Raw genomic sequence first — 21224 nt, 5'->3', positions numbered from 1 at the left:
AAATTTCATTATTTTTCATACTTAATATACTTTGCAATACATACTTTGTAACTTGTAATTACTTTGTAATTTAACACATATTTCTTAAATTTTCAACTTACAACTGTGTGTGAGTATGAGAGAGATAGAGAGAAGATGGTTTGGAAGCAGCTATAACTGTTTATTTAAATGACAATGTTTATTTCTGTCAAATAGTCAATCACTAAGTTGATTATTCTCACCTCATGAAAACATAGTAAATGTATGTATGTACAGCCTTAATAGGCCTTTTAGGCCCATTGCTGGATGGATAATTTCCATCGTTTTCTGTTCTTAGCTATCAGCTTCCAATCTCTGATTCCCATCTCTCTGACATCTTCCATCACTACTTCTCTCCATTTCTTTCTTGGTCTTGCTCTCTTTTTTGCCCTCAGGTACTCTCAAAGCAATATTCTTGACTAGTCTAGTACCTTGCATTTTTTCTAGATGTCCAAGCCATTCTAGTCTACGTTTTTTCTCCACTTTTGTTATTCTAGGGTTAACATAAAAATGGTACACTTCTGCATTAGTTCGTCTTCTCCATTCTCCCTCTACTACTTTTCCACCAAACATTCTGCGAAGTATCTTTCTTTCCCATCCTTCTAATCTGTTCTGTATGGTTTTGTTCATAGTCCTTGTCTCGGCAGCGTATAGCATTGTGGGTCTAATTATAGTTTTGTATACTCTTATTTTTGTATTATGAGATATATCTTTGGCCTTAATTATTTTGCTTATGGCTCCAGCACACCTATTGCTCTTGGTCAGTCTCAGGTTGATTTCAGTTTCTTCCTTACATGTCTAATTAATTAAAGAGTACCTAAGTACATTATATACATCCACCTTCCCAAATTCTACCACTGATTCATACTCCACCACCAATTTAAAATATCCCCTGGTGTTTATTCCTTTTTTGCTCGAGGTTTCCATGTTCTTCGATTTATTAATAATAACTTTCAGTACCATTGTAGAGCATTTCTGAATCAGTCGTTTTGCTATATTTGTCAGATCTTTTCCATTTCTTGCAATGAGAATAAAATAGTGCCAGACCTATTTATCCCACTAACCCTTACAAATTTTTTCTAGAACTATATTGAATAGCAATATGACAACGGGTGTCCAATGTGTCAACGGGCGAACACCTTTTTTCACTTCGAATTCTTCTCAGACTGTACCGTTGCATTTCACAGCACAAATGGTTTGTCTAATTGTCATTTTTACCAAACTTACTATTTTTTCTGGCACTTGGAATTCTTTTAGCGTTTCTATTAATTCGCTTCCGTCTATTGTATCGTAGGCGGCTTTGTAATCAATGAAAAGTACTTATGCTGAAATGTTGTATTCATAGCAATTGATCAGGATTTGTTTTAGCATAAAAATTTGATCGGTTGTTGATCTTCCTTTCCGAAATTCTCCCTGGTATTCTCCTATTCTCTACATATATTTCTAATCGTTTTTTAATTAGTATGGCGAGCACTTTATATATTACCTCTAATAAGGATATTCCTCTATAGTTTACGCATAGTTTACGTGGCTTTTTTGATTTTTCATATCTTTTATTATTTCTTCAATTTCGCCTCGTGTGGGCTTTGGTATTTCTTCTATTACTATTTGAGGTTTAGGAACATTATAATTTTCTTTAGTAGTCACTCCGTCATTTAGCCCCTCTGCACGTGTTCACATTTGTTATTAAATTGACAAATTTCTTTTGTAGGTATTAAGATGTGGTCTATTTGATTAGTTTCATTTGATCCCGGAATTTTCTACGTTCATTTTTCATTCTTCTGAAATGCGTACTCATTATTTTCATCCTGTTTTCAATTGCGAATGTTATCAATCTTTGGCCATTATCATTTGTATTCATATGTTTACTTTCACCCCCTGTTATGTTTTTATATATGTCTTCTCTTCCGTCCTTTGCATTGGCGTCAGGCGTCGGCTATAATAATTGTAATATCTTGTCTGAGCATTTCTACAGATAATGACTCTAATTCTTCATAAAATTCATTTTTCACTTCTTCACTTTTTTCTTCTGTTTGATTGTTAATTTACACTACATGTGTTTTGTAAGAAAACATAAAAATTTTTATAACATTGATCAGCTTTCATTACGGCGCTAATCTCAAATTGTAAGTAACATCAACATTTTCAAACAGACTGTCAATTTTTCATGTAAAACTATTTATAGCTTATCCCTGATGATGTCGATGACTATCGACGAAATATTGGAAAAATAAAGGAATAAAGTCTACACTTAGCCTATTCTTTCAGCTTTTTTTCCCAAAGAATCTCAAAGTTTGTCTTATATATATATATATATATATATATATATATATATATATATATATATATATATATATATAAATATATATATATATATACATTATATTATATTGGACATCCATTTTACAAATTATTAATCGGTTTAAATTTCCAGGAGATTTATGTGAACCCAATCCCTGTGGTAGCAATGCCCATTGTGAACCAGGTTTTGACAGATCTAATAAGGAACGCCCAGTGTGTACCTGCCCTCGTGGATATACCGGAGATCCTCTTAGAGCTTGTTTCCAAGGAGAATGTACTGAGGATAGTCAATGTCCTGACAGCCAAGCATGTATTGATTACAAGTAAGTACTACGATATAATTTATTATGTTTATAATTAGCTTTAAACTGACAGAAAGGTTATAACTCATCTCAGGTGCTATTAATTATATTTCTAAAACATGTAAAACTACTTTTTGTCAATTATACAAGTCCGTTTTTCAAAACTAGACGATTTTATCTATAAATTCCACCCAATACTGTCTTTGTGGAGGCATTTTCGTGACTTGCGATCGTTTTTATGGTAAAAGCAAAGAATATAGACGCTTATATTCTATTATATAAGCGTCTATATTCTTTGGTAAAAGTTTCAATTCTGCGTTTTTAGGCATATTTTAAATGCCCCATATTTGTTGCAAAAACTCAAAATCAAAATTACATGTTATAGGTTTTAAATATTAGGCTATATAGGCCATGGAAGCTCCACTAAGACCGGTCAATTAAAGTGAAACATTTTACTGATCTCATAAGAATCGTAAAAAATAGCAAAAGTCGCGCAACGTTTATTTATTATTTTTTATAAAAACTGCCTTTATTTGTGCTAAAATACAAAAATTGCATACGAAAGCTGCACTCTTCATCTTTAAAATGCATTTTGGTTTTTGTCGATAGGACATTCTTATCAAACGATATCGAAGTTTTTACTGTCATTGATACAAATTGTATTGAACATTGATTTCGCGCGCGTAACTGACATTCAAAATCGCCGGTCGCTTCAAGTGTTGTTTCCGAGAGAACGGTTTATTATACACACAAAGTGCTAATAAACGTTTTAGTTCAAAATGATGTCCACAGGGGGAAGTTTTAGGAGGAGGCCGGTGGGTAGGAGAGGTTGAACAAAATTGACTTTATGCAAGACTAAGCTGCGCAATATTGTCTAATATTGTGCAGCCAAGATTGATTTTTACACCCTATCCATCTTTTGCCTTTCACTTTCCCTGTATGCTGAGGTGAATGGTCTTTGGGTCCTCTAATTATGTATCCAAAATGCTAAATTTTTCTTCTTTTTATGGCGTTCAGTAGGTGACGTTCAGTGTTCATTATTTTACGATATTCTTAGAATCACGAAGTAACACCACAATTCAAATGATTTTAATTTGTTCAATGTTAAGAGTCCTTGTCTCGCAACCATAACACCTCAAAATCACCTAAGAACTGGTTACCATGGATTTTATCTTCCCATTATAGTTTGCATTTGTGTTTAACCAGTTGCGTAGATATTTAAAATGACTGACACGTTATAGTGTCTCTTCATCTATCCAAATTTGCTGTTGAGCTATATTTATTTTGCAACTACCATCCACTTTGTTTTTTTTTTTATTAATAATTTTGAGACCTTTCCGACTGATGACTTGCTTCGTTTATCGCGTTTAACCGTGTTTGAAGGTCTCCCATACTTTTTGTAATTAATTGTATTATTTGTTTCTCCACCAATTTTTATCCTCCCTGGTCTGTCATCCAAAGCTTCCTTGTCACAGCCTTGTCGTACTCCACGTTATATGGGCAGCTACTTGGTGTAACCATTTTCAGTTTGGACACATTTTTATAGTATGAAAAGTATCAAAGATTGATTTATTGTAATTTAAAATTTATTTCAAATATTGAAACAAAAAAAAATGGTTTTAGTGTATAATTAAAAATATAAAGGTATTTTAATTAATAAAATTATACTTGCAGATATATTGCTACGTAGCAATTTAGATAGTTATAAATATAAAAATATAAGTTATAAAATAAATATTTGGTTATAGATCTTCTACTTTATATTATAAATAATGATAAGTAATTCCTATTCTTTTCGAACAAATTGTCTTATTAGCAATTATTGCTCATTTCCGACATAGTTATCATTATACATATCATGTACACTTGCAATCAGCTCTTTCCAGTCTTCGTCTTCGCTAAAATCTGATAACTCTCCCAGCAAATCTTTTAAAGTAACCGTTTTATTAACTTTTATGGCATCAAACGGAATCTCTTCGATAAATTTCTGAATGTCTTGTATGGTCGGAAAATCTTTGATTGGTTCTCGTTTCTTTGGCTTTGTACTTCCGAGCATCTTGTAAATATAATTCTTTATAAAATAAATGCTTATAGCGCTCGATAATATTATTAAAAACTTCTTGTAATGTCTCTGAAGGTGATTCAAGGTTTGGAATTTAATGTCCATTTAATTTGGAAATTACATAAAATAAATAAAATATAAAGGTCACAAAAAATCTTGTTAGACATTGATAAATGTCAAAATAAACATAACTTTGATGTTATTATACAAAATAAATAGGCACATTTTAGTACAATGTTGTTTTTAGTTTTTAATTCTTCTTTTTTTTTAATAATCCTGTAATCGATACTGTGTGATATTTACTACTACGTTCCTAAGTTTTTTGTCGATTTTAATAAAACACATTTTTTGACATAGGCAAGTTATAAAACTTTGGTTTATTTAATTTTTTTATACTCTTTCTTCAATAGAATTGGCTTATATTTTTTTTTATGAAAAAGTGTTTTAAGTTTAATAGGTGTCCTATAATAAATGGGATGTGCTGATCACAAAGTGTGTTTGAAATTTTTCATAGAAACTGCCAAAAATACTGAGAAAATATTTATTGAAACTTTATTTAATACAAAATTACACTGCAAAATTAAGTTGTTCTTAAAAAAACCATTCAGTACAACCTACGTTACACAATATTTGGTTTTTTTTAATAAAACTGTTCTCTCTTTCCATGAAAACTGCGTTTTGTGGTCTTCTTTTTATGGATTTTTGTGATCGAGTCTCTCTTCAAGGTCCAGCATTAATCAGCCATTACTCTTATATCATACCTACCTTGGTAACATCTCTCCATATTGTTTATATCTTAATGGAATCTCTCTCCCTGCTCCTCGCTGACAGCTCCAAGATTTTCGGGAAAATAGTCAACGTGGGAATAAAGAAACTGAAGTTTGACGCTCATATTGCATCCCAGTTTTTATAATTTTCGACCATGTTCGCTCCATGCTTCAGATTTATCCTGGGTCATTGTATGTATTCTGGAACAATCTGTCTGATTTTAAGGTTCGAATTTTAGGGCCTAAAAAAATTCCTTTTTTAAGTTTAGCTTCAGAAGAAGCTTTATTTATCTAAAGCTTTCCTAATCCTAACTTTATATAAAGAAGATGCAAAAGAACTAATTTTCGGTCAACTACTGTATCACGTTGCACATTTTTTTGTCCCGGTACAAGTCTTTCTCTGAGTGGTCGTAAAGTAAATTTCGTGCTCGACTGTCCAACTCGCACAAAAAACATGGATACTTTGTGAATTCAGACTGATGACCCAAAAGCATGGATATTATTTTGAGATCTCCACAGAGTTGCCAACAATATTCGCTATACTTTATTTTATTTAGCAAAAGCCCAAGGTTGTCATATGTTTCTTTAAGATGCATGGAGTGAGCAACAGGCACTGAGGCATAAGTATTACCATTCTGCAATAAGACACCCTTCAGACTTCTCGTAGAAACATCAATAAATAACCGCCATGATGTGAAATCGTAATTGTCAGCTCCCAGTTTCATGACTACTTCAGGAATATTATGACAATACACCAGTGAGCCCTCTTGAGAAAAATATTCAGCGAATTCTTTTTCACGATGCCTATACCACGAAAATGTGGTACCTGCATTGTGCTGTGATGCAGCATGTGGTGATTCAGCATCCTTCGATAATAAAATAATGTCATTTGATTGTGTTAGTGATCTCGCATTCCTTGCCCCTTCTACGTAGGACCTCAATATTACACGATCCACTCATGAAATTCGTTAGATGCGCCTGCAACACCACATTTCGAAGGTCTCGAGCTTTCCTAAAGAAGCTGCCAAGAGCGTCCATGCCTCTACTACGTATAATAATGTAGACAATACATAGCATCTGATGATAGAGATTTTGGACCGAGATAATTACATTTAATTCTTTTGCTACTATTTTAAATCTGCTATGCAGGTTTCACTTGTTTGATGATATAAACCATAAGAATGTTAAAAAGGACTGGGCTGATACTATCCCCTTGGCTTAATTGGCAAATAATTTAAATTATTTCTTGTTTTTTAAGTTTCATTCCTTTAATAGTTAAAGAACATCGTCAAGCCTTACCCTATCAAAGGCTCGTGTAAGAAGAAAGAGGCACATGAAGGCAACTATATTCAATAGCTTTTTTGACTATTTATCTGATAATAAATATTGCATCTAAGGAAGATCTTAACTTATACATAAAATATATGGACGCTTATATTTATTTTGGTTATTTTTTAGTTTGCTGGTACATTTACTTTTGTGGACAAAAAAAAACCTTTTTTTTTAGAATTGCTTCTGCTAAGTTGCTTTTTTTGAACAATTGATGAGTATACGTTTTTGTAATTTTTAATTTGCCAAATTTTTATTATTTTTTTGTCTTTTTCTGTTCTGGAAACTTATTTTTTTGTATAAATATTTAACAGCCGGTATATTTTATGAGATATCATAATTTTTTATTTTCAAATAATTTTTATTGCTTTTCTTTGAGTGAGTTATTTATTTTTTTAAATTTTAAGACTTATTTCTGTTTGAATAACTTATTATATTAAAGTTTTTATTATTGCAAGCACAATCAATTATACGTTTAATATTTGCATTACATTTTTCAACCAACTAAAATATTATTTTTATAATTTAGGTGTCAAAATCCTTGCATCAACCAATGTGGTGTAAACGCTAATTGTAATGCCCGACGACATCTTGCCGTGTGCACGTGTCCTTCAGGATATCATGGTGATGCTCTAATTCATTGTTATCCAAGAACGTCGGAAGCAGCAGGCAGATCCTATTTTTAGAAGATAACGATAACCAAGATAAACAAATTTATTACTAAAAAAATAATATTTTGTAAACAACGAATTTTTCTATTGTGTATAAAAATCTTAAAAGTTAATAAAACGTTTTGTTATAAAATTAATTACTATTTAAGATGAATTCTTCATTTTATAAATGATCCTGCGTTTACAAAATTTATTTTTTTCCTCTCGCTCCTTTCTTTTTCTGGTGCACTCCATTACTGGAAGTTTGCGATCACTACATCAAAATGTTCTCTATTTTCCCGATTTTTGCATTAAAGTCGCCTAATATAATATTTATGTGGTGTCTCTTGAGGTTTTTTGTGATGTTCGTTATTCCACCATAAAATTCTTCTACCTTATTCTCTTCTTTGTCTGCTGTGGGTGCATGTACTTGTATTAGATTGAGCATAGTGTTTTTACCTTCAAGTTATAGTAGCGCTATCCTTTCGGAGTAAGGGGTAAAGTTTTTGTGTATGACAAATGCGATGCAATATTGATAAGGAAAGTTATTTTCTCCTTCAGAGAAGTAGATAACATAGTCACCAATTGCAAGTCTTCCTGTTCCGGGTCATCTTACTTAGCTCAGTCCTAATATTTCGATAGTATTCCTGCGTATTTCTTGAATTGCATTATGGACCTTTCTTGCTCTTAGTAGTCTTCGAATATTCCATGTTCCAATTTTTATTAATTTTTTTATTATATCAAGTCCGGATAATAAGTGATTTCCTTAAGATATCCATAAAGGATCATTAAAGATCCTGATGCCGTTGACCTTCTTGGTTTTTCCGCTTTTCGAGTTGATTTCTCCACTCTAGGCCACTCAACAGAGTGCCCTTACTTCAGAACACTCTTCCACCTTCTCAAGAAAGCTGTTGGTAGATTTAAAGAAGACCATGTATACCGATGGTTGTTCAGTAATTTCACCATATATGGCTACCCTCACTTAGTTTAGCCTACAGACCAATGCAGTTATCCCGGGTGTGCCATGTGGAGCCATAAGTGAGAGTTGGGTGTCTTATGAAGACCAGTTATCAAAAACCGTCTATGATGCTCGAAGTGGCCGTTCTGATAAAAGATATTACCTCTATAACACAACCCATACATCCCGCTCCTTCCTATATTAAACAAATACAAAAATATAAAGCCACAAAAGCTATTTCTTTAAAAAAATATTGCAAAGTGCAAATTTGTAGAAAAAAACTAGATACTCTTATATTGAAATTAACCACCAGCTACCGTGACGTGATAAAGTCTGGAGCTGAAAAAGCATAGATTCCAGAATTCATGGATTCTTCAAAAAATATCCGGCATTGGTAAAACTGCTCCAATGAAAATATACCATAGACCTGAAATAAAAGTAATCCCAAACGTTACGCCTTCAAACATTTGGTAACAGTTAGTATTGGGATTAAAGTCCTATATATTAGAATCAATACTACTTTACAATATCCAAATGAGAGGTCTATCGGGCATTGGTGCAGAGCTCATATATAGCCGATCTGCCAAAATCTCGAGGAATTGTATAATTATCGAACAACGAATTAAAACACTACCATTAAAGAACATATTTTCTAGGGATTTGACGACGGTAAAGGTAAAAATCATAGAAGGATGAAGTATGCAGAAGATCTCTTGAACTCTTAAACCACCACCCTTGAAGGAGATTGGTAAAATATTGAAGGAAAACCTAAGGGTACCTGGGGCATTGTACACAAATCTGGAAGTAGGCAGACCTAAGTCTAACAAGAATATTGTTTAGGTAGGATTAAAGAAACGATACACTGGTGTTCGAAGACAATTTTCCGGGGAGAGTGAGAAAGAAATTCCAACAGGAAAGTACCCTAGTGAAATAACAACCTCGCAAATCAAAGGGCAGAAGACAGACAAAAATTTAATTGTGACAAAAGTTGAGTGGGACGATTATCGCGAAGCTCTGACTAAATATAATAAACAACTCAGAAGAGCAAAAATAAAATCGTAGGACATTCATTGCGAGAAGATATAACATACTGCAGACTGTCAAATAAGTATTCATAACTCAAAAAGAGTCCAGGTGAATACACTCAAAATAGAGAAAAACTTTTTAGGGTGCACTTTCCTAAGTCTTAAACGAAACTGATACCACTAAATACATCGCAGCAGACTTGACTGAATGCCATGACTTAGGGCCTTGAGGAAAACTAACGTGTGGCAAAAGAAGTTGTAAACGAGGACAAAATTAAACGGGAAATAAACGCTTTTTGGTCATGTAAATTACCGACTCCGGACGAGCTACTATAGGCTAGGTTAAGACTGTGATTTATATGACTGACGGCATACATCCAGCCCTACTACAGTGAGTATTGGATATCCTTCTACCGCACGTTGTGGACATATTCAGAGCCTCTTTGGCTCTGAGATATATTCCGAGGAAGTGGAGGGAAGTACGTGTGGTCTTCATACCAAAACCAGGTAGGATGGACTACACCCTATCAAAGGCTTTCCGATCAATTAGCCTAACATCCTTTCTGTTGAAAACAATGGAAAGTCTATACGAGAGGTACATCAGAGATGAAGTTCTGGTCCATAACCCACTTCACCCAAATCACCATGCATATACTTCGGGAAGATCTACCAATTCTGCACTGCATCATGTAGTGTGAATAATTGAAAGATCGCTGGACAATAAAGAATCCACCCTAGGTATATTCATAGACATTGAGGGAGCGTTTGATAAAACCACATTTCCAACCATCACCCAACAGCTCAACGTCAGAAATGTTCCCCTGGCAGTAAGCTCTCTAATAGAGCAATAAGCATAAATGTAGAAGACGTTTCTGTTAGAGGCATGGTTACGAGGGGATGTCCACAGGGAGGGGTACTATCACAACTCCTCTGGAACATAGTTCTAGACACCCTGGTTGACCAACTCAGCATAACGGGTTCTATACAATAGCCTACGCAGACGATATTACTGTCCTGCAAGGCGGTAAGTCTGAGAACACACTATATGAGAGATTACAAGTTGCTCTCCGACTATTAGAAACATGGTGCAAGGAACACTCACTATCTATAAATTCTAAGATTTAGATATTATAACAAGTGATAAAGTTTAAATATCCAGGTATCACATTATCTAGCTACGGAAAGCTCGAAACGGAAGAGCCACAGGTTGCCTGAATGAAACAATATGAAAAAATAAAAATATCGGAAAAGAAATAATAGGCAGAATTTACAAAACAGTCATCAGACCAATAATGACATACGCGACAGAAACACGACCTGACACAGAGAGGACAAAAAGAATGTTAGAAACAGCAGAGATGAAAACACTTAGAAAATTTGATAGTAAAACACTATAGGACAGAGCTAGAAGTACAGATATACGACGTAGATGCAAGGTGGAGAACATCAAGGACTTTGTAGGAAATAGAAGAGTAGAATGGAATGATTATATAAGCCGAATGATATCAAATAGCGTAGTAAAGAAGGTCAAATAGAGTCATGACTATATAAAAAGAAGAAGTAATTGTAATGGTATTTACTTATGTTATTGCTTTTAATTTACATACTTTTTTATTTAACTATTCACAATCAATTAGTAACATTTACAGTTGCTTAATTAAGAAAAGGAACTCTCCAGTGGAAGAGGCTCCTACACACTATGTAAACAAACAAATGACTTATTCTTTATTTTTGGCTAGATTTGGAAGATGCTTAAATTTTGTTATAAATAAATTTATTTATAACAAAATGAAACTACAGATTTTTCCTATGTTGTAGACTTTTTTTAGGAAAACTTACCAAACGTGTATCTTTTAACGCACTAAATACAAATGCTTTTATTTGAACACTGTATAATTATTTAAACAATCTTTGTTTAAACAGATGAATTTTTTTATGATACATTAATAAAAATGAACTTCTCAAAAATATAATTTTATGTTACTAGATTTAATTTATAGAATTGAACTAAAAATTATTATTTATTTCATATAGTGTGTAAGTTTCTTAATCCGCTGTTGTTGGTATATTATGGTTGTTTGCTTTTTCTTTTAGTATTGGCAATGGGTATGCTATTTATTATTAAATGGGGATTATTACACTCGCGATCATAAAATCCGGGTCATCTTGAAAATTTCAAGTTTTTTAAATATTTTTGCCTCTGGAGCAGTAATAACCTTTTTTTGGCTAATGTATTTTTTATTTGTCATCAATGTTTGTTTTGAAAGAAAAAAAATCAAATTGTTGATAAAACAGACATACGAAAAAAAATTGAAAATACAGAACGTGTAAAAAATCAGTGAAATTTCAATGACCAATATCGTGTATTGCCTCCCCTTGCTCTAATAACCTCTTGCAGACGACGGGCATACTCTCAATTTTTCTCCGGATTACATGTTGTGGTATGTGGTTCCACTCTCTCACTAACAGATCCTTAAGCTCCTGTGCATTGTTAGGAGGAGGTGTATGGGTTTGAATACGTTTTTTCAAATCGTCCCAGAGATGTTCGATGGGATTCAGGTCCGGAGACCTAGCTGGCCAGGGTACCCTCGTAATTCCAACTTCGTCCAAGTATTACATACTGATCCTGGCAATGTGCGGTCGCACGTTGTCCTGCATAAAAACGGCGTTTTTTCCAAGCCCTGCCATGTTGGGCATAACATGTTCTTCCGGAATCTCCGTAATGTACCTTCGTGCAGTTAGGGACCCATTTTCGATGAAGGGTAATTCTGTGTGGAAGTCGGAAGATATACCTCCCCAAGCCATGACCGATCCTCCACCAAATGGCATTCTTGGAGCAATGCAAGCTTGTGAAAATCGTTCACCGGTTCTCCTCCAAACTCTTACACGTCCATCGGATCCAGTTAGGCAGAAACGGGATTCATCTGAGAATAACACTTTGCTACAATCGTTAACTCCCCAATGCGCGTATTGTCGAGCAAAAGCTAGTCGTGCAATTCGAGGCACCCGGCAAAGTGGCGGTCCTCTAGCCATTACCCGAGAAGATAGTCAAGAAGAACGAAGTCTTCTTCTGACTGTTGCAACACTAAAATTGCGATTTCGTACTTCCTCTAGACGATTTTGATGCATAACCGCAGTTGAGGTCCGGTTTCGTAAAGCCTGAAACACAACGAAACGGTCATCTAGTGCCTTGGTCGTTCTTCTTCGTCCAGAGCCAGGTCGCCTGGTTAGCAAACTTGCCTCCTGAAAGCGTTGAAGCACTCGTTGAACCGTAGAAAGGCTTACGCCAACAGTTCTTGCGACTTGCCGTTGAGTGTGACCGTCTTCCACAAGTGCAACAATTTGTGCCGTTTCAACAACAGTCAAAGGCATTTTTGTCAAAAAATAAACACTAATAATGGCACTAATAAACACTAATGGTGGCAATAATAAACGTTTGTCCGTTGCATTTGAACAGAAAGTCGAAGTACAAACGAGACATTTAAAACAAGCGGAGTTACAGGTAGCGTTCATTTTGGGAAGTGTGCACTTTACCGCGAAATCGGCACTATTGGAATTCTTTGTTACAAAGGAAACCGCAACAATTCTCAGAAACATGCATTAGTTTGTATTTGTGCTATTATTATTTACGATAAAGCTCGTTAAAAATGAAATATCGGTGATATTCAAGGTGACCCGGATTTTATGATCGCGAGTGTATTATTGATGCATCTTTCCATTGTACCATGTGTTCATTGTCCCAGGCATGTTTGTGTATTTGTGATCTGTCGAAGTCCCTGGTTTTGATTTATGTTTCATGCTCGTCCTGACACTTAGTCTTTCGGTTTCTGCCACATAGAAGTTGTTGCATTCACAGGGTATTTTAAGAATGCACTTCTTTGATCTTCCTTATTGTGTTGTTAGGTTCGGTTTTAGACAGGATATATCTGAGTGTATTGGTTGTTTTAAATTTAAAGTAAAAAAAGAGCATGGCACTTGGGGAGTGCCGACAGAAGTGAATACTTCTTATGGCGTATTTATACTATATGTAAGTTACTCAAATTTTATGTCTGATTATTACTAAATTATTAATATTTTTTATAATAACACTACACATTTAAGTTTATTCAAATTTAAAAAATCTTAATTGTTTAATGATTTTAGTAATTTTCAAAATTTGTTAAATATAATATAAAATTTATTCGTCCTATATATATTTTTGAATATTATCTATATAATTATTTATAATTTTATTTAATTTTTTTAATTGTATTAATTATATTTTACTTAATTTTATACAATTTTATGTAATTTGATTTTATTTAATTTTTTATATTTTATAATTTGTTTAATTTTTTTAAAATTTGTTATACTTCATTAAATTTTTTTATACTTTTATATTTTATTTAATTTTGTATAATTTTCGTTATTTTTATGTAATTTTTCCTAATTATATTTAATTGTATTTAATTTTATATAATTTGATTTATTTTTATAATTTTATTGAATTTAATTTATGTTACTTCATACAAATATTTTCAAATCAAAATTATCTAAGTCGTTCTCCAGTTGTTATAAAAAAATATATTATGTAAAATTATAATAAGCGTATTTATGTAATGTATATTACGGTATACAGCAAGGTTACTACACCCGTCTCGATTTTTCGAGTCACACTCAATAGGATTTCGCCAACGTCCAAAACATCATAGCGAGCCATAAAAATATAATTTTCATTACAATCAATTGTGGCTTAATTCCATATCAACACAATATTTTACTTGTACACGCCACAATAAAACAGATTGAGAACATTATACTATAATGTAATTAAACAAGCGATATTAACTTAAATCTAAATGCTTTATTTGATGTACAGTATTGTTCATTACAATCCATAAATATATTCTAGCTCTAGGTAAGATTTGTTACTTCTATAAATCCCATATTTCTTCAGAAGATTATGATAATTTTCTACCAGAAAATGCTAAAAATAAAAAAAATATTAGTATAGTAGTAATTTGTTCAATATATTTCAATAATAATGAACTTAGTTATTCTTCTCTATTGTGAAAATGAAAGTAAATGAGATAATACAAAATACATTTAAGTCCTTTGGATCTAATGATATTTCTAGAGAAGAGTGGACAAGAGACGGCTTTAGAAGAGACAAAAGACAGAGTATTTGGAATGTTCATTTATAGATGGAGTTACAAATAAGATAACTATGGATTTTGAGACGGAAAAAACAAAGATTCTAATGCAACTGAAAGACAAATTCTATAAAAGTTTGATAAGACTAGCTATGACATGAATATTATACTAGGCAGTTAAAAAAAACAACGAATGCTTGTGGCGTAAATGGGGATGCTTAAATTATTGACATATATATATATATATATATATATATATATATATATATATATATATATATATATATATATATATATATATATATATATATATATTGTTATGCTATGTAAAATTGAAAATAATATTGGTTTGCTCTTAATATTATATTTATTTTGGTTAGAAAAATGCTGACTATATTTTTTATGTTGGGTTTATAGTAAATGAGCTACCTTTTACAATCAATCACAATAAAACTAACATCAATAACTTGATATTATGTCCATTAAAATATCTGATATCGTTAATATGATACAAGTAGTGAAAATGTTTTACTTTTGTCTCCCACAAATTTAAGGTACTGTCCTACAATAAATAAAGCTATTAACAAATTAATACTCACTTAGCTACACTAAATTCAGGCATGCCTGGATCTGCCCCTTTAGTGAAACCTAAAACATAAAGTCAATGATAACATATAATTAGAATCATAGACTTCTAAAATGTAACCAAAGAATATATATATATATATATATATATATATATATATATATATATATATATATATATATATATATATCTGTATGCCGGAGGTAAAGGGCACTATGTCCATTTTTGTCAATATTGAGATTAAACTGCAGTTATAATGAACTTTTAATTCTCCACACAGAGGTATAAAGCACTATGTCCTACGTTATAAAATAACGAAGATAAGCACTTTAAAAAAAGTATCATGTCACATTTTATTTAGAGGCAGAGGGCACCATGTGGACATGAAACCCTATACCTCTGTGTACATTGCAGTATCATCAGCTTTGATTACAAAGGTGTAGGTAAGCACTTCTAAGATCAGTTTTTATAAGAGAAAATTGTGGACATTTAATTTTACGATTTATGATTCCTTCGACTCTTCAGTACACTACATGATGTGGGATGAAAGTAAAGCAGCTCGTGACAGAAAAGAAATGGCTTTGTATTTATTAAAATGGTCAAACTGTTATGATCAAAATAAAAATACGTTTATTGTAATGGCATATTTCTGGATTTTGAAGACCTTCCCACAAATTCCCGCAAATAGATCACAAGTTTTTGTTAAAGGGCCATACTCATATGGAAGCAGACACTGTATATGGTCACATTGAAAGGAAAAGGAAAAGAGTGCCAAACATGACAATACTGACTCCTTGGGATTGGCAACAACTACTAAATACACTGTACACAATATGAAATGTGAGGACTTCAAGCAATTCAACTCATTATCTGTCGGAAAAGAAGCTCCTTTTGTCTCAAGAAAACTTGACACTGAAAAACAACGTGTATTAATGTCTGCCTGTGTTCATCTTCAAGTTCGTCGAGAGGCTATAGGAAAGCTATTTCTTAAAACTTCTTTTGATGATAATAATTTCAAACAACTTGATATGATACGATTTCGAAAAAGTGAAAAAATTACATGGCCAGAAGTTCTACTGCCTATCACTAATGACTTATTACCGATTTCTCGCCAAAAGTTCGATGACTTGATATCACTGCTACCATATTTACATATTTACCATCTGTATGTCATCAATTTTATAAAAAATTACCTACATCTAACAACGCTAGTGATTACCCAGAAGATGATGAACAAGAAGTTTTTGATGCATGAGGGATATACATTATGTTTCTTTTAGTATTCTAACAGTATCCCGGTCGTTAAATGTAAACAAATATTAAGTTTTACACTTTACCCTGTAATGTTTGTCATGAAGGAGAAACAAATTAAAGTTTAACCTTGTATAATGCATTTTAGTATACATCTAGTACTATGACCCAAAAGATCTTGAAGAGGTAAACAGCACTATGTCCACTACATTGTGTTTTAATTTTTTTTTTATTAAAAATAAATCAAGTTTATTATCACAATATGTGTTTTAAATAATACAATTTTGAAAGATAATAATCCGAAGAATAAATTAGACAAGGGTTTGTGACATAATGTGTATTAACATACATCCTGTGAATAAACAAACACAAAAATAAACTTAAAACGCTTCTCCTGTAAAATTACAAATTTGTGACATAGTGCCCTTTACCTCCGGCATACAGATATATATATATATATATATATATATATATATATATATATATATATATATATATATATATATATATATATATATATATATATATATATATGCTTCTTATCCGATGGGCCCCCTCTTAAATGCATTTTAATTCTTTTTATGTATTGGGGCAGTATGACTTAAATTCAGTATTAGTTGTTGCCATATTGTGTAATGTATATGTGTGTTTAAAATTTAAAGATAGACTTTTAAGAAATTATATTTTTAATATTTTTTGTTATGAGAAGCTGCAATTTTTTAATTAACATAAAACAGAATTCATAAATTATTTTTTTTTACCTTAACTAAATGTTAAACTAAATAATATTGTTAAGGGTTTTGACTTATTCTCATATAGATAATAAAAAAATTGTTTATCTTCTTTTTTTAACAAATTTTATGAAACTTTGGTTTAAAAACCATCATAAGCGCTGTTCATATCCATTATTTATACTGATATCAAAGAATATAGACGCTTATATGCGTCTATATTCTTTGCTGATATTTTACTATTTACTTTTTAAAACTGTTTACTTTTGTGGTGTTTAATTTTGTTTTTTATAATTTTAATGCTTTTCTTATAACTAATCATTTACCCATTATTTTTATTACTTTCATACTCAAACTAGAAAATTAAAATTAGAAAAATTATTTGTGATGTTTATTCCACAAGTATATCACTAGATTCACAGCTTCTCTAACTAGCTATGATCAAAATTTCATAAAAATATATTTAGTAATAACAAAGTTATAAGTTAAAATTTTGAAGATATTTGGAAACACAAATAGAAAATTATTTTATTAGTTTACAAAGAATGTACTTTACAATTCACTTTACATAAAGGGTCTTAAATGCGACTAAGGGACTAAGGGTTAACTTACATGAAGAGCACGCACATATTACACAGTACAAAAAAAATTGTGATCAGCTTACCTAAGTACAAAACAGTTGGAATAAAACCATAATGAAAAACAGTTTTAGCTAGATCAATAACAGTAGCGAGTCGTTGTTTGGAATCGTCAGAGAAACCCATTTTTAATAGATTAATCCTTCCACTTAAAAATTAAATTTTACAAATAATATAACCTAATTCTTCTTTTTTTTTAAACAATTTCCTGTTTATGCTGCCTCTTAAGTAATGATTTATATCCAGCAATCGAGCTGTACACCATTTCTATAAAATAGATGTTCTTGTGGGTTGTATCATAATTATTGCAATAATTATAATAATTATATACATATATATACATACATACAAGTAAAATGTAATGGCATGTCTCGCAAAACAGAAAACCAAAAAAGGAATATCGATGTAAGGCAACCGTATACACGTATTTCTGACTATTGGTCGTCTTCAGTACGACGCAGCCAAGTTAGAAAAGGAGTATGTTCTTGGGAAAGGATCACTACAGGAGCAATGCAACCAATTTGTGACAATAGAGTTAGAAGACCCTGACGGTTTCTAGGGCAACAACTAACAATAACCACGGAGGAAGCTACAGCTACCTGGGGAAAGGAATGCCAAACGTTGAACGCTCAACGTTTGGCATTTGGGTCTTCTAACTCTAATGTCACAAATTGGTTGCATTGCTTCTGTAGTGATCCTTTCCCAAGTTAACATACTGCTTTTCTAACTTGGCTGCACCGTACTGAAGACGACCAATAGTCAGAAATACGTATATACGTATTTCTGAATATTCTGAATTTCGAAAATTTTAAAAATAAAATCTGAAAAAAGTCATAATGCTAATACATACAGAAGTCATATAACAAGTAATGGCATCCGGATGTTAAAACAGTTGTTAAACAACATTGACTGGGCTTCAGTTGTTTCTCTTAAAACAGCAACAGAATTAGCTCAATTTATTACCGAAATATATGTTAAGTTAACTGAAATTAATTTTTCATTAAAAAAATCACGAACTCATAGTAAAGCTCCAATTTCTTGATTTGATGATGAACTAATAGAAATGCGAGAAAATCTTTCCACGGTCAAGATAATTGCTGATGTTACAAATAAATATAGTCAGTATAAAAATTTAAGAAGCACTATAAATCAACAATATCATTAAAGAAAAAACTGGCTTATGAAAATTTGTTTCCAATTCAGAAAATGTATCTCGTGATAGTCTGATAGTTGGAAAGTTATAAATTATCAGTAGTAATATCCCTAGGACATTGATAACAGACGAGATAATTTCATGACAATCGAAAGCTCGTTCCTTGGTAACAGCACGAAGCCGAAGGCTGAGTGCTGTTACCAAGCAACGAGCTTGAGAAATTTGTCATGAAATTATGAGCCATTCATCAATGTCCGAGGGATATTTGGCGGATAATTTTTTGAAAAAAAAAATCATAACTCAACATAACGAAACATTTATTTATTAAAAGTACAGTTAGTGAAAGTACAATTATTAAAATTTAAGTTAACAGATTCGTTGCTGTTCTCTACTATAGATGAAGTTGTCAAACTCGATCGTGTTGTCATAGGGATTGAAAATTGCACTGAATGCAATTATCAGTGTAATGTTGACATGATTGGGTGAAATTGTTCCACGTGACACAAAATGACGAAATTTGAATGGTTGTCAGAACAGTCGAAAAATTATCACAGAAATAAATTTCAAAATAAAAAAGTCTATCCAAGCGCGATTACATCAAACGATTTCAATAATTACTTCAGTGGCTAAACATATTAGAAGTTCTTTTAATTCTACAAATGAAAATGTAGCCATAGCTTTTTTGAAAGATGTACACTCTCCTTGTGACTCTTTATTTTTATTACCTGTTAGTGATACTGAAATCAGGAATGTTTTGCATAGATTGAAAAATTCACACTGTACGGATTTTTATTTCTTAAGCAAAAAAATAATTGTGGAAACAATCGATATAATTATTGACAAATTAATTATACTTTATAATAATTGTCTTACTGAAGGGATTTTCCCAGATGTTTTAAAAGTAACAAAAGTGCTACCAGTGTTCAAAAAAGGAGCTTTAGATGAAATTGGAAATTATCGTCCCATCTCAATCATGCCCATTTTCGGCAAAATTTTTGAGAGTATTCTAAATGTGCGTTTGGTAGAATATCTAGAAAAACACAAAATACTTCACTGTAATCAATATGGCTTTAGAAAAAAGTGTAGCACTACACTAGCTACACAGAAAATTGTGAGGGATATAGTTGATGGCTTGGAGGAAGGTCATTTTGTGTCTTTGACATTGTGTGACTTATCCAAAGCTTTTGACTGTGTTGCGCATGAATTACTGTTGGAAAAAATGCATAAATACGGTATTAGGGGAAACACTCTTAATCTATTTAGATCATACCTAACAAATAGAAAACAAGCAGTTTTTCTTAATAAGAGCTATTCTGAGTTTAACAGTGTCGAATATGGTGTACCTCAAGGTTCGATATTAGGACCCACTTTGTTTTCTTATTTATCTGAACGATTTATTTCACTACACTTTTCCTGTAAAATGTGTTTGCTTCGTAGATGATACAACTCTCATAAATACTGATATTCATCAGAATAATTTAAAAATTAAAATAGATAGTGAACCCAGAAAGCAAAAAACTGGTTTGCACATAATGGGCTAAAGCTAAATGAAGAGAAAAATCACAATTTGATTTTTAGTTCTGATTGGAAGTATATCTCAAGAAATAGTGTTAAACTATGAGGAATCTTTCTAGACGATAATTTGGATTGGAGTGCTCATATAGATTACTTAAGTTCTAGACTTGCTACAAGTATATTTGTAATACGCAACTTAGTTTATATGATTCCTAAAAATATCCTTAGAATGTGCTACTTTGCACTATTTCATAGCCATTTACAGTACGGAATAACTGTTTTACAAAGGTAAGTTTAACATAAACTCCAACGTCCATGATGCCATGATCACGATACAGGATCTAGAGATGCTATTAGAGTGCAACGTTTTAGGTTGACAAAGAGCATAAAAAATTCGACTGATGTTAGTTTGTATAACTTTTTGCCAGATGAAGTAAAAAGTCTTCACTTGTTATCGTTTAAGCTTAAAATCAAATCACACTTTCTGAAACATTGTTTCTATTCAAAAACATAGTACCTAAGTACAGCTTTTACACAATAGTACTAGTTTGGTCATGGTAATTGCCTATTATAATTATATTTGTTTTGTATTTGTTATGTTTTTTATAATTCCATTAAGTGTGTTTGTCGTTTGTTTTAATTGTTAATATTAAATATATACATGTTTGTAATGGTCAAACCTCAAACAACCTGGTTTCAGAATTTCAAAACTCCTCGTAAATATATTATTACTATAAATCGAATACGCTTTGGACATGCATGCTACCCATGCCATTTATTTAAAATAAAAGTTATCGATGATGATA

The 21224-nt window shown here is 31.9% G+C and overlaps 1 protein-coding gene across 2 annotated transcripts in view; it reads left to right on the top strand.

Moving 5' to 3' along the window:
• The window catches only part of aspr (asperous), a 52953-nt gene extending 45366 nt beyond the window's left edge, over positions 1-7587 (top strand). For both annotated transcript variants that reach the window (XM_072536882.1, XM_072536883.1), the window contains exons 7-8: positions 2453-2642; positions 7309-7587. In XM_072536882.1, the coding sequence (XP_072392983.1) occupies positions 2453-2642; positions 7309-7465 (347 nt within the window). In that variant the 3' untranslated portion in view covers positions 7466-7587. The remainder of the gene's footprint in view (positions 1-2452; positions 2643-7308) is intronic.
• The last annotated feature ends 13637 nt before the right edge of the window (positions 7588-21224 follow it).

Source organism: Diabrotica undecimpunctata, chromosome 7 (genome assembly GCF_040954645.1).
Source record: "Diabrotica undecimpunctata isolate CICGRU chromosome 7, icDiaUnde3, whole genome shotgun sequence".
NCBI classification, from domain to species: domain Eukaryota; kingdom Metazoa; phylum Arthropoda; class Insecta; order Coleoptera; family Chrysomelidae; genus Diabrotica; species Diabrotica undecimpunctata.
Note: the sequence above shows the minus strand (reverse complement) of the source record. Positions and strands in the feature narration are given on the sequence as shown.